Source organism: Exophiala aquamarina, assembly GCF_000709125.1.
Source record: "Exophiala aquamarina CBS 119918 chromosome Unknown aczIA-supercont1.3, whole genome shotgun sequence".
Taxonomy (NCBI): Eukaryota; Fungi; Ascomycota; class Eurotiomycetes; order Chaetothyriales; family Herpotrichiellaceae; genus Exophiala; species Exophiala aquamarina.
Genome location: NW_013550585.1, coordinates 1,799,925 through 1,814,174, shown reverse-complemented (window position 1 = coordinate 1,814,174; position 14,250 = coordinate 1,799,925). Strand labels below are relative to the sequence as shown.

The window sequence follows — 14,250 nt, the reverse complement described above, 5'->3', positions numbered from 1 at the left end:
CCATAGTTGCGACGAGGGCGCCTTGAGGGCGTGGAGTCCGGGACGAGGCGATGGAATAGTCTTGGGAGATATTGAATAGTTCGACTGGTTGTCTGATATCAAGGATGGAGCTTGTTGGTTGGAAGAAGTATGTGAGGCCTCAGTTGCGGCAGGGGATGAAATCGGTCGCTCTAGGTACTGGAGAGGGGGTAGTTGAATATTGGCTCCCTCTGGCCGTCGCAAGGACGGAAGAGGGTCACGCAGAAGAGGTGATGGGAGAGCATCGCCGTCGTGATGAGTCCTGAGCGCTCTTGGAACCGGGACTAGACGCTCTAGTGGGGCAGACGAGGATGATTTAGCACATCCAACTTCGTTAGAAAACGGTCTCCCTGCGTATGGGCCGTCTGGAAAATCTGGCCTCAAGGGCGATCCTGTGAGGATGGGCAAGCTGCCGCTACTTTCGTGCCTCTGAAATGGTGGAGGAAATAGGTAGGCGTGGCCATATGTTTCTCTCGAATGTGGAGAATGCTCGTAATGGTAGGGACGAGGAGACGCTGAGGCTGGCATAGGTTGGCTTCTGAAGCCAATTCCCTTTGAGCTGCTAGGCTGCTGTACTGTGCTCCTCTTCCGTCGGTTCATACTGCCATTCCACCAATTCTTTACCGCGTTGTCGCTTCGATTGCCCAGCCGTCTCGCGATTTCCGCCCATCTCTTGCCCATCTCCTGCACAAGTTGTTCAATCATTTCACCCTCGTGAGAGGTGATGGGTTCATGATTCAGAGACGGCTTTAAATTCTGATGATATCTTTCCCGACATTGCTTGGGAGACCGATGTTGCATGTGTTGAGATATGCGGACCCAATTATTTGGACCTTGGGTCCGGACAAGGTGCAAAAGAGTCGCATCTTCTTCAGGGAGCCAAGGTCCCCGCCGGCTCGTACGTGACATGATGATAAGAACACACACCCTCTTTGAGTAAGAGACCTTTGTGACACGACCTCCAGAAGCAATAAGAGTGTGAGGGGGCTCTTGCGTGCTTATAAAGTAGGAAAGGGGGGTAAGGTTCGAGCAGTGGTCACTTTCAACTCCAAACTGTAGGGACCCAGGACCCAGGACAGATCGAGAACCACAATCTTCGAACTTTATGCAAACACGTCAACTAGAAACCCGGTTCCCGATGGGTCGCAGGCTTGTTGACCAGGCGAAATGCAGTGAATGCAGGTAACTGAAGTCCGCAATCAGATGAATGGAAGCCCGGGAAATTCACCCGTGTTCTGTAGATGGTGGGATAAAACAAGTTTGTGGGAAGCGGGTGTCCTGGGAGCAAAGAGCGCTTCCTGGATGAATGGGTTTTAGGAAGCACTGTGGGTTGTCAGAGTTTCCTTCTGTGACGGACGGGGTCCGGAGCATCAGAGGATGGTGAATGGCGGACGATGGGCGGTAGAAAACAAAGTACAATATCGATCGGATGTCAATAAGAACGATGAGAATGAGGGTACTGGTATTATTGAGGAACTCCTTAGTCCGCGAAGTGGGTGTAGCGGGATAGAGAAGAGGCGTTGATGCACGAGCTAGCATTGCGGCAGGGAAGCGTTTGGAGTCAAATCTACGTCCCTTTTTGGTGGTCTCGGCTGGATCTGCGAGGATGATTGAGTTTGTGAAGCCCAAGTGGGATCGGTGATGGTCTGCTAACAGGCGCTGTGAATCTTGTCATGGTTCTAACTATTCCGAGCACTGTGGGAAAGTGTGGGAGGGCGCCGCCTTCGTCGCCGCTTGGGAAGAGACGAACGTTGCCAGGCCCGGATGATTGCGAAGTCAATTCGAGAGTTAGGACAGCCCTAGCGAGAGAGCTTGGCCCAATGTGTTGAGTCCCTCTTGTGCTCTGCAACTCTACCAGGGTCCTGTGGGCATTCTGACGCGCAGCAGAAAAGCTGCAAGGCCCGTGTAACTGGTCCCAGAAAACGCCAGGCTCCACTGATCGATCGGTGGGCATGGGTGGTCCCCAGTCGAGGCCAACAGGTTGTACTCAGACAAGCATGAAAAGATGTGCTTGACAAATTCACCCTTGCCGGTTCGAGGTCATGGAGCCCATGTGTGGTTTGCAAGCGGCAATTCAGAAGCGAATAACTTTGTTAGTACCACAGCTGACCATAAAAAGTGCAGCGACTTCAACCTCAACGCGATACAGCTCGATCTACGATGTTAGACGGTACATATGCACTCGATTCAAGCAAGTGGCAGGTTTGAGGCATGCACAGATGCTCACAAGCATTCCTGTTTACCTTGCAGAGACAGACTTAATTCTTGTCCAACAGAGTCGTGCAGCAAGCGGTGGTCAAGATTGCTATGGTGATGATGCTGACTGGGTAAAACCCGCGGTACGGAGTATTGAGGTTTGAGTTAGCCCCTGAGCTAGGTACAGTTGTTTGAAGCATTTTGGTTGTCGACAATGGGTACTCCGTACCTCACACTCCGTCCGGCGTGCGCCATGTCTGTAGGGAGCACTCGTAGGGAACTGTGGTTGACCATGGCAAAGGCCGATGGGCCATGTGGGCCAATATCAGCCTGTCATGGAGGGACTGACCAGGGATGCAAGAGGCGGGCATGATTATTGGTAGAAGGTGGCTTGAACTCTGAGTGGTGACCGCTTGGTTTTTCACGTCAAACCGCCATGACCTAAGATTGCCAAGTGCCACGGCTGTGCGGCCGGAGCGTTTTGACCGTTGAGGTGCTTGGCTCAGCAAGCTGATTCGACAAGGGGCTAGTGCAAGATGCTAGTTCAGGTGGAAAGAGAGTGATGGACTGAAAAGCTGGGTGTGGATCACGTTCCGATCTCCCCAAGAGATGAGGGACAGAAGAAAGCAGGCTGAGACGTGTTACTCCGTACTTAGTTTGCCGTGGGTGACGCGAGACGACACTTTAGGCAGGCTGTGTGGACGCCATGACCAGTCGCGACCCAAACAGGCATCGAGCTGGCCAAGATGGGGATTCCCTGTTAGCCACTCGACTGGGCCCCTGTGCCCTGTTCAGCTGCCATTCGCGCAGGGGGGAAGAGAGTTTGCTCAGACTTTGGTTCGGGCAGATCATCGATCCACCGAGGTTTGAGCATGTCAGATCCAACTGCATGCTTTCGAACTTGTCGGGTGTGGCCACTGGCCACCATACTGATTCGTCGAGATTCTTCTTCCTCGACGCGGTGCAAGTCATCCGCCGCTGGGAGTTGACGGCACTCCTGCTGCTCATACTCCGTACATATGTAGGTATATAGATAGAGATCTCAGACCGATGCAAACTACCCATTCGATGCTACCTGGAATGTAATCCCAACGGCTCCGTACAAGTTCGTGCATACAGAAGAGAAAATTTTCCCACTTCGGCAACATGGACCACGATGAGCTGCGAGTGTCCTGCGTGCTGTAGTCTTGTACGAGTAGGACAATGGCCTCCTTGGACTGGGATAGGATAGAGTGAAAGGTTCCGGGCATGATGGTAGAGTACCTCGGCGCTGTGCCAGCCGCAGGGAATATACAAGGGTTATGCACTATGACAGCGTTGAATCGAAACGGGGGGGGGGGTGGTTGTGACGAAGGGGTAGAAACAATCAAATCCAGCAGTCTCTACAGAGGACTCGGTACTCATCCATCGTCAGCATCCGTAGACCTCGAACCGGGCAGCAGGGCACCTCACCTAACATCCGCTAGACCGGCATTCTGGGGCGAAGGACGGCAGCAAGGTGGGTTTTTCTGTTGTGCTCCGTACCGTGTACTCCTTACGCCTCTAGGATAAACAGCTCGTGCCTCCGGCGAGGTACGTGCCTCACAGAGCGGCTGCCATGGAGCCACGGACACGGGAAGCTGGGATAGATACCGAGGACGGAATATCATACCTGCGTCAGTGCGAGTCTCGTCTCAGATTATACTGTACGCAGGAAGGTGTTTCGTGGATGAGGGGAAGGACGAGGGTACGAGGGTACCCCGTACGGGGGTATGGATGCTGGTTAGAGCCCAAACAGACGAGCGGCTTTACCGTCTTCGATTCTGAGGCGGGAGCTAGAGAGGCGAACACGAGGCGGCAAGCGACGCGAACCAGGGGAAGGCCTCTATCAAGATGAGGGTCTAGGAGAACAGAGGACAGAGGACAGAGGACGAGTACAGTATGGAGCACTCGGGGCCAAATCCAGCCGGGGCAGGCGAGAGGCTCAGGCAACAGGCGAAAGCAGATGCCAAGCCTACCAACGCTCCCTGCCGCTGCAAAACGGTTGTGGGTTGAGGGGTGAGTGTTGAGTGTTGTGGGCGACACTTGCCTCGATGCGGAAGGAGTACAGTACCATTTCGGAAACATTGTGGATCTGCTGCCAAAGAGGGTAGTCGCGACTCAGGACTCGCGACTGCCTTGGTCTTGGAGGTGCCTGCCTCAGGTATCTAGGTACCTAGGTACCCGGCACCCTTGGTACCGATACCTCTCATCCAACGTGAGGTCCATATCATCTTCATCAAGCTGTACAAACCCAATAGAACCGACCGTAATGGACTGGGACTGCCGTGAGAGACATCGGGGGTGGAGACGATTGCAGAATCCGGTTCGTACTACGCGGTACGGAGCACGATACCTAGCAGCCTGAGAGAGCGATACCAGTCCCTCGCAGGTACCCTACGTACATGTACCTACTCGGTATGTACTGGGTAGCTATCATAGGGAAGGCACGTTCCCATGAATTGGGATCCTCTCGTAATAAATGCTATTAATGTCTTGTACCACGGTCCGTAGCGTACATAGCTTTGTCCTACAAGTACCTCGTGATTCGTGCCTCTACAAGGTCCAGGCTTACGGCCCAGTCGTCCACGGAGTCGTTCATACCATTCTATTACTTTTCGTCGGCCTTTCAGCTTAGGATATCCTCGTGGCCAGCTCTCAGCAGTCCTTGGGTACTTACGAGTACTCCGTAGCACTGTACATACCCGTCCTCGTAGACCGAGTCGTAGATTAAGTCTCCAATGGCAGCTCAGCAGATCCCATCGATCGCTCCTTCCTCCGTGCGAACTTTTGGAGGCGGGGTTCCTGCCTAATCTGGACGTTCCAGCTGCATCGCTCTTGCCTAAGCCTTAAGACAGCTTGTCACCTACACCAACACCCCCTTCTGAACTTTGCGTTTGAACCTTGGTATCTTCATGCCATGGAGTGGACGCCGCATTTCCAGGCCCGAGGCCCAAAGGCCGTCCAGCCCATCCGCTTGCTCCTGGCAGCGGCAGATGCAGTGGCAGATGCTGCCAGGTGCTGCACTGCTGGCCCACGCCAAATGGCCAAGATACCAGGGATGTGCCCTCCATCGAGTGACCTTCCAATCCCTTCCCAGAACCCTAGCTCGATCAAAGCGGGCAACGGCGGCCTCCCGTTTCGTTCATCCATCCTATCGGGACAGGCCCATGACACTTGAACCTGACCTCGATCATGTGTCTCAAAAAGGAAAATCATCACTTCCGACATTCAATGTGCTACCCAGTGTTTCCACCACCGAAGCATCAGGTATGACAAAACCATCAGGTGTGACCTCTGCTCGTAGGCTCTGTGGAATAACGGGCCCCTGTGAGAGCTGCCCTCCACCCAGATGATTGGTTCACTCGGTGCCGAATCTCAACTTTTAGGCGGCCTGGGTACTCGCTGAAGGCTGGCAGGGCAGTGCTCCCTGTCACCACCCCCATTGACCCAGCCAACCAAATTGACGTGTTGGTCCCGACAGTTTGATCCCCTCCAGCGGCAGACAAGGGTCAAAACCCCGTCAAGCGAGCACACATGCAGGTTTGTCAGTCTGGACCCCAGCCTAACATGAGTCTGGCACACACCATGGGGTAACTAATACCAATGGTAATAGTAATTGTTTTACTCATACTCCTGGGCCCGGCCCTTCTCAACAAGTCCATCCTGTGCCCTATGCCACTGTCTGGTGCTAACAGAAGACCTCACCAATCGCAGAATCGAAACTTTAGTGAGCAGGAAGGATTTGATACTTAGACCAAGCAAATCGATGGCCTTCCCATGGAACTTCCTTCCTTGGGCAGCCGGCGTCACTGGTCAACTTCACTTCCCCGTCGTGCTGAGAGACCGCTTCTCGTGCCTGTACTCCGTGGCGAGTATTTGAGACAGAAACCGTCCCGTGCACTACGCATTGACCTCGTCCAACACCACGTCACTTGTAGCTATTGACTACTGACCAAAACCCGTCAGTGCACTTCCTGCCAGACCCGGACTGCCGGGAGGTGAAAGAATGAGGACTGAGAACCGACAGACTTCCCAGTGTTACGGTACTAAGTAGCTTACCCGTGTATTCTGCAGGGAAACAGCTATTCGGACATGTCTCTTGCTCCGAGCACACACCGGAAATACCGAAAGCAAGGTCCAACTGCCCAAATTGGTGAACAAAACATAATTCGAATTCCAGTACTCCGTACTCTGTCCTGACACGCATGAACTTATCCGACTCCAAAAATCATGCATCAGAACCGACCCAAAAACCAGAATCCTGACCATTCATTCGATATTGTTGGCGGCTATCTACTCTCCAAGATACACTCCCAACACGCAGGCCAGCCTGCCTTTCGCCTGCCATGGCCCAAGTTTTTGCGTGTCAAGCCACTGGCGTGCTGTTGTGTCTCCTTCGAATTCCAATTGGCAAATGCAGAAAATCTCCTAGCTTTCGGAGGCTCAGCACAACTCTAAATGAAATGAACCACAATAGAGGTATCGTCAGATCGTAACACTGGTACATACAAGGTGTCTCGTACGAGGACGAGGAACCTTGGTCCCTTTTACGCACCGTCCTCCGTACCTTCCATCAATCTTTTCATTTTAGGCTCAAATGGTTTGTCTATTCTCCGACGCCTCCCAACACCTACCTCTACGCCAACACCAACCTCTTTCAGGTAGGAAGTCAAGAAATACAAGTAATTGGTCAACGGACATCATTTATTTTTGGTTGTACACAGACTCAAGCCACTAGGCATACTCGGTATCATTAGAGAAGAATGGCGATCAAACAAGCAACCAGTCACGCCACATTTCGAAAGCCTCTCTTCTTGCCCCTTGACATAGCCGATTGCTGTTGCTGGTCGTTTTCCCAGGTAGCTTCGTCGACGTAGTCAGACTCACCCAAATATCTCACTCTCCGTCGTAGAACTCTGAGACCCGCAAGGTTAAAGCCGAAGTCTTGTTTCTGCGCTTGAACCGTCACGCGGAGCTTGTCGCGCACCTCTTCCAGCATCACTTTCATGGCCTGACTGCTCACGATCTGCTTCTGGTGCGTCTTGAGCATGAAGAACAAAACGCGGCACGTCAGCGGGATGTTTCTCCCCTCGGCCGCCCACAAAGCCAGAAACGTGAACAGGCCCGGAAGCTGGGCGAACGACAGAACTAGCAGCGCGTCCTGCAGCGACGCCGACGGGATCCGCTGGAGCGTGTTCAGCACGTACACCGACGCCGAAACGTGGTTGTTGGCCAGGAACACCGGGTCTCGTTGGGGGAGCGCAGCCTTGGGGTTGATTCTTCTTGTGTCCTCGTAGTCTCGCATGACCCTGAGATCCTCTAGGCCGAGCTCGAGGGCCTCGCTGATTCTCTCGCCGGCCATCATCGTCTGCGAGGTCTGCTTGCCCGCCGTGGTGGCTTCTGGCCCGTCGTCTCCATCCCCGTCCGCCCCAAACTCGTGACTCGCGTCGGTCTCCAACGACGTCAGCAGCGTAGACTCGTACAGCATCTCCAGCTCCTTCTCGCGCTCCTCCTCCAGGAAGATCTGCTCGTCTGTCTGCGCCCAGATCCGGATGCTCTTGTCGTGGCTGGCCGTGACCAAAAACTCGCCCGAGCCCGCCACCGCCATCGCCCAGATCTCGCCGTGGTGGCCGTCCAGCTTCTGGATCTGCTCGAACTTGTCGCCGTCGTAGTACTTGATGGTCTTGTCCTTGGATGCCGAGAAGAAGTGGTGCCCGCTGCCGTCGTTGTTGTTCGGGACGAATGCCACCGAGAGGATGCTGTCCTGATGCGCGAAGAACGCCTTGTGGCAGTCCCCGAAGTCCAGGCCCCAGACGCGCACGTTCTTGTCCGCGCTGGACGTCGCGATCAGCTTGCTGTCGTGGCTGATCGACATGCTGAGCACGGGGAGCTTGTGCCCGTAGAGCGTCAGGAAGAGTTTCAGCGTGTCTAGAAAGAACACCTTGACCGTGCTGTCGAGCGTGCTGACTGCCAGCAGGCGTGAATCCGGTGAGAAGCAGACCGACAGGATGTCGTCTGCCACTTTCAGCGTGCGTGAGTGCACGAGTGTCAGTTTGGCTGTTTTGCGGTTCGTGCCTAGCACTTCTTCCTGGACGACCTTGAAGTCCCAGAACTTCGCGCTCTTGTCGGCCGAACCCGTCACCAGCCCTTTCCCGTCGGGCTGCACGGCCAGGGCCCAGATGTCGCGTTCGTGTGCGGTGATCGTGTCGAGGAGCGTCGACGCCGCGATGTCGAAGACCTCGAGCGTGCCTTCGCGCGTCCCCACCACCACGATCTTGTCGCCTGGTAGGAACGCGAGGCACAGCGCGTACCCGCAGTCCAGTGTCCGTAGGCAGCTCTGAGTCCTGGTGTTCCAGATTTTCAGAGAGCCGTTGGACGCTGTTGCGAGCATTCGGTCGTCGGAGCTGAGGGCTACGCATCGGATGTCTGTGCGGTGGCCTGGCATGTCGATCGAGAGCGTGCGGTTATAGTCTGGGATCTGTGTTCCTTTGGATTTTTTGTTCTGTTTTGTCTCGTCGCCGGAGAGTACTTCGAATACTTCGAGCTGGTTGTTCGCCGTCGCGACCAGCACGGAGAACGATTTGCCGGACTTTGACCCTGCCCAGTCCATGGATCTTACCTTCCCCCCTGTCCGCACCGTGACGTATGGGACGATGATGTCTGAGATGGTCGCGCTGGAGATGTCGGTCGTGCCCTCGGCTTCGTCGGCCACAACGACACCCGAATCTGCATCCGTGGTGGTGGTTGTTGCTGTTGTCGTCGCCCCTTCAGCTTCTTTCTCCTTCCTTCGTTTGCGTTTCCGCATCAGCGCTTTCCGGACTTCTTTTTCCGAGCGGATTCTGAACAGTTCGATTGCTTTTTCTGAGCCGTGGATTGCGATGATGTCGCGCTTGGGGTGGCTGACGACCGCTGACGGTTTGTCTCGGCCCTGTCTGTATAGTGTTCCCCGCTCGTGAAGGACGCTGATTCCTTCGTCTTGAGTAGTCGTGAGTTTTGACTTCAAAGCACCTTGGTCAATCGACCACACTTTGATCTCGCCGTCATTTCCGGCTGTAATACATCCAGTGCCGTCCCGGGTGACGCACAAGGCCCAGCATTCACCGTTCGTCTGTGTCACGTGCGTCTCGATGCAGTGCTGCGTAGACAGATCCCAGACTTTGATGAGTGCGTCTTTGCTCGTCGAAAGGAGGAATGTGTCGGTGTTCGAGGAGTCGTCCGGGCTCACTGGCGCTGTTCCATCTTCAACCGCACCGCTCTCGTCTGTCGTAAGGAAGTTCAAACTCGTAATTTGATCCTTGTGGCCCCGAAGTCGCACCAAGCCCACCTCCGCGACGAGATCCCAAATGATGATATCTGTATCTTTTGAACCACTCGCCAGCCGGGCCCCCGAATGGTCAAATCTCAACTGCGTGACCGCCGTCTTGTGTCCATTGAACGTTATAATCACCGTCGCTGTCCTCGAATCCCACACTCGGATCTTTCCATCCTCGTACCCGACAGCAAACACATCAGGATCAGTCTGGCTTCTTGTGATGACTGTGACGAGCGAGGTGTTGTTGGCAACCGTCCAGCTGGAGAGGATCACGGAGGTTTTCAGATCCCAGACCAAGACGGATTCATTAGCTGGGGCGTAGGCGTGGCCTACAACACCCTTTTTTACAGTACTGCTGCCGCTACCGAGCGTAGTCCCGGTGTCACCGCTGCTGCTGCTGGAGGAGGAATGAGAATCCCAGACAACGTTCGCAGTGGCGGTACATATCTGGCCGAAAGTCTTGGAGTGCTCGAATTTTCTGGAATTAAGTTAGTGTGAAAGCGCGTTTAGGAGGAGCAGAAACCGTTTACGAACAAATATGACTTGACCATCGCGCAGTGGGAAGACCTTATGGTGCGCCAGCAACGATGCGACTGATGCCCGAACTTTTTTCTGGACGGAAGAAAATATTGGAGTTGCAAGGAAAGTTTGCCGAGGTGGGGGGAAGGGTTCAGTCATTGGCATGGTCCGCGAAATAACGTGGGTAACGTCCGCATTTTTGCTTGACTCTAGATGTGTCACTTGTCCGTCGGCTCGAGATATCGAACGGCTATTCTAAGGACGCACTTAACGTGGAACTCTACTCGGTGTCTAGATATACGTGAAGCATTCTACATCGGCCACCAGGCTAGATATGACCGAACGACGCAAACAGTGGGCTAAGCGACCAATATTCTACGCAGCTGGCCTGACAGCATAGAGAGACTCAACATCTCTCTTGAGCGTAGAACTATAAACATGTGTCCCTATGATTGCTTTTTCTTCACGCTCCTCCGCTCCATTGTGAGACTGCCCAATATAGTGAGTATAGCCAGTGCCATTGGCAGATACAACGTCTGCATAACTGCCCGATCTTAACCCAGCAACGAATCTCTCAGCCTGCCGCCGCCAATTTCCTTCCTTACATCGGTCAGACCGCCTTGCTCAAATACGGTTATATTCGTTCCAGGTGCATGTGCTGAAACTTCTTTGACCAATCCATTTTGAAAGAGAGCAGAAGAGGCTGATAGAAACAGCCCAGAACCAATTCCGCCCGCAAATCCATTGATGGCCATGCCAATTGGTACGTCTTTCGGATCAAGAACAGTCTGTACCGCGACAAAAGGTGCCTGCAACCCCAGACCAACTGAGGCTCCAAGAAAACCGAGCAACCCGAGTACCTTCACCAAGCTTTCGTCCAGATCAAGTGTCGTAAGGAGGCCCGCTGCCACAGGCGCGGTGATTGATGTCACAATCATTAAGGCTCAATAACAGTTAGTGAATGGTCTTCATCTTGCGTATTATAGACTTACGATAGTAGTACCCAAGGGCGGTGGTCAGCATCCCAGCTGTAAGAGCCGAGACACTCAATCCTACTATCGTCGGTAGACCCAGCGCCCCAGACTTTGTTGCTGAAAACCCCTTCACACCTTGGAAATATATGGCGATGTAATATTCAGTGATGGCGAGGACACCACTGCAACAGACTGAGAACCAAGCTCCGGCGATCACGCTTCGCTGCTTTAGTACTCTTGGTGGCAAGGCGGCATCTCTTTTCCCTTGTACTGGATATAGCCAAAAATGCCGATGAGGCCGGCGAAAAGCACCAGTAAGGTGATGATCCTCGCATTTTGCCAACCATATCTTATGCCTCCCCATTGCAGAGCAATGAGAAGACAGACGACGTCTGGCACAAAGAAGAATGTTCCTAACAGGTCCATCTTCTTCACCTTCTCTTTGAGCGGCAACGTAGCATCAGCACTTGTGATTGAGCTGTGGAAATAGTATGTAGTAAAGCCGAATGTTAGTACACGGATCGGAAGATTGATTCCAAAACAAGCTCTCCATGCGAAGTGATCAATCAACACGCCCCCCAGCAAAGGTACTGGCACCGTGGCGAGTGTGTGGATAAATGCGATGATGGCCCCCCAAAATGGCCGTTTGTGCAGCGGGAAGCCGTGGACCATAATAGTCCCTGCACCCATACTGATTCCAGAACCTCCAAAGCCGGCAATAGCGCGACCAATGATGAAGACTGCGCTGATGGGAGCTACAATGCAGATGAATGATCCCAATTGGAAGGAAGATGGCGGCCGGGAACACTCGCTTCACATCGAAGAGAGTAGACAGCTTGAGAAAAGGAACGTGAAGCTGCTGCTGAGTAGCACAAACACGGAGGAATATCAGCCAATGTCATTAACACTCTTGAACTGGTTGGTCAAGCTTGGGATCGCGACCGCCACGATGGTAATGTCAAGGCCGTAGAATGTCGCTGTTAGTAAAAGGGACGTGACAGAAATCCATAAGCGGAGGCCTGTCGGATAGACTATGGCGTCTTCTCGAGAAGTACTACTAGGGGTGTTGTCGGCAATTTCTCGTGTTTTAAACTGTTGTCTGGGGATCCGATTACAGATGGTTGTTCAATTGCTGTCGGCTCAACTGAAGCTTCGGCATGAGCTTTGGAAGGTTCCATACTGTCTGATGACAACAGAGACGGGATACGAGGCATTAGGGATAACTTTCAGAAGAGAGGCCCTTTTTTGCGCCGGCGGGGCCCAGCGGTATAAGGCTACACTGTAGTTTGCAAGAAGAGTCCCCAAATCAGAGGTGTACTTTTGTTTCTGGGTGGTCACCCTAGGCATTGGGTAATCTAAAGGATGCTAACGTCCTGAAACGCTTTGTTGCTCGGACACACTAACTTCAACCTTCGGCCTTTCATTATCTCGCTGGCAATTAGAAGCGAGTGTAACATAGCGAGTATTGGGCCGAACAAGCCTGGGTGATAGTGTTTCAAGGTATGGATGACGCATTGCTGGGGGAAAGGGATCAGTTAAACTAGTGAAGAAAAGGGTTTGGAGACATATAGTATGGGAAAGGCTGAGTCACATGATATCAAGGCTCTGCTAATCACGTGATCCGCTTGTCCTCCCACTTACGGGTACTGCCAGTGTTCAACGGCTGCAGGCACATCTGACGTTGTTCCGCATTTCACCACCCACTGTCGAACAGTTATTCTGATTGCCTGGAGAGAGGGACAACAGCCAACAGCCAACCCTCGCCGTAAACACCCACTCTAACTCGATTCCCACCTCCCCTTACCTCAAAGTCCCGTCATCTCCGCCATGCTTCTGCTAGACTACCAGAATGTGCTCATCCAATCTATTCTGACCGAACGCTTCTCCGGCGCCCCTCCACAATCGATTGACCAAGTGGTATCAGACTTCGACGGCGTGACCTTCCACATCTCGACCCCGAATACCAAATCCCAGATCCTCATCTCCCTACAGATCAAATGCTTCCGCGAACTCGTGCAATATGGCGCCGAAACCGTGCTACAGCGAGAGTACGGTAGTTACATTACTGAGACCGAGGCGGGCTACGACTTCAGCATCCTGATTGACCTGGACAGCCTGCCCGGCACACCCGAGGAGCGGGACGAGCTCGTCCGGCGGATCTCCTTGCTGAAGAGAAATGTGATGGCCGCGCCCTTCGAGAAGGCGTTCGACGAGTTCTCCGCCCTGGCCGAAGAAGCCGCAAAGTACACGTCCGAGTCTGCTCCCCAAGGCGTCCAGGAAGGCGGCGAAGTCATGTCTGTGCATTACCGCGAGGAAGAGGCTATCTACATCAAGGCCTCGCACGACCGCGTCACCGTTATCTTCTCCACATTGTTCACCGACGCCGTTGACAAGATCTTCGCCAAGGTCTTCCTGCAGGAATTCGTCGACGCCAGACGGAGAGCCATCCAGAACGCTCCGCAGGTCCTCTTTAGGAGTGATCCGCCTCTGGAGCTGCAGGGTTTGCGGGGCGTTGGGAAGACCGGGGAGAAGGGTGAGGTTGGCTTTATTACTTTTGGTATGTTCGCAAAATCCTTCTCGTGTATCATAGATTCTTCTTTTCTCCTCTGCCTTTCCAGAAAAGCGATCAGCAGTTCTAACAACACATCTCTTCGCCGACCCATAGTTCTCTTCCCGCGCCACCTGGCCCGCCAACGCCGCGAAGATGTTATCTCGCACATCCAGATCTTCCGTGACTACTTCCACTATCACATCAAAGCCTCGAAAGCGTACATCCACTCGCGGATGCGACGGAGGACAGCTGACTTCTTGCAAGGTGAGCAATGCGCACATCCACTCACCTTGTGCCTTTTTGTTCTCTTTTGCTGACATGCACCTTTCTAGTTCTCAATCGCGCCAGACCAGAGACAGAAGAACGGGAAAGGAAAACAGCTAGCGGCAGGACATTCAGGGTCCAGGCCTAAGGTCGCGTCGACTTTCCCAAGCCGACCAATATATTATTGCGAGAGGTTGTTTGGTGTCACGTCATGAAGCTTCTTGAACGAATGATTACGATCCGAAATAAGGCTGGGTGGAGGATTCCCGAAATATGCGTTTGAGCCAACCAAGCTAGAGTATCCTAGATGCGTGTCTTGCCGTAACCTCGACAGACAGTCTTTGTTATCCACACAATGCTATCTACTGTGAATCACCCCCTTTTGTTTGCATCCC

At 53.4% G+C, this 14,250-nt stretch overlaps 3 protein-coding genes across 3 annotated transcripts; 1 reads left to right on the top strand and 2 right to left on the bottom strand.

Annotated features, from left to right (window-relative positions):
* Positions 1-927, bottom strand: A1O9_04250 (uncharacterized protein; the record flags this gene model as incomplete). Its single annotated transcript, XM_013406542.1, has 1 exon — positions 1-927. A coding segment is annotated over one exon (927 nt), but the record flags the coding sequence as incomplete, so codon positions are not given.
* Positions 928-7,021: 6,094 nt separating this feature from the next.
* A1O9_04249 (uncharacterized protein) lies at positions 7,022-11,730 on the bottom strand (the record flags this gene model as incomplete). The annotated part of the gene is made up of 4 exons (XM_013406541.1): positions 7,022-9,994; positions 10,672-11,009; positions 11,059-11,222; positions 11,312-11,730. The coding sequence occupies 4 exons, from the start codon at positions 11,728-11,730 to the stop codon at positions 7,022-7,024; spliced, it is 3,894 nt and encodes a 1,297-aa protein (XP_013261995.1).
* A 1,137-nt stretch (positions 11,731-12,867) lies between these two features.
* Positions 12,868-14,003, top strand: A1O9_04248 (actin like protein 2/3 complex, subunit 2; the record flags this gene model as incomplete). Its single annotated transcript, XM_013406540.1, has 3 exons — positions 12,868-13,597; positions 13,706-13,855; positions 13,924-14,003. The coding sequence occupies 3 exons, from the start codon at positions 12,868-12,870 to the stop codon at positions 14,001-14,003; spliced, it is 960 nt and encodes a 319-aa protein (XP_013261994.1).
* Positions 14,004-14,250: the final 247 nt, after the last annotated feature.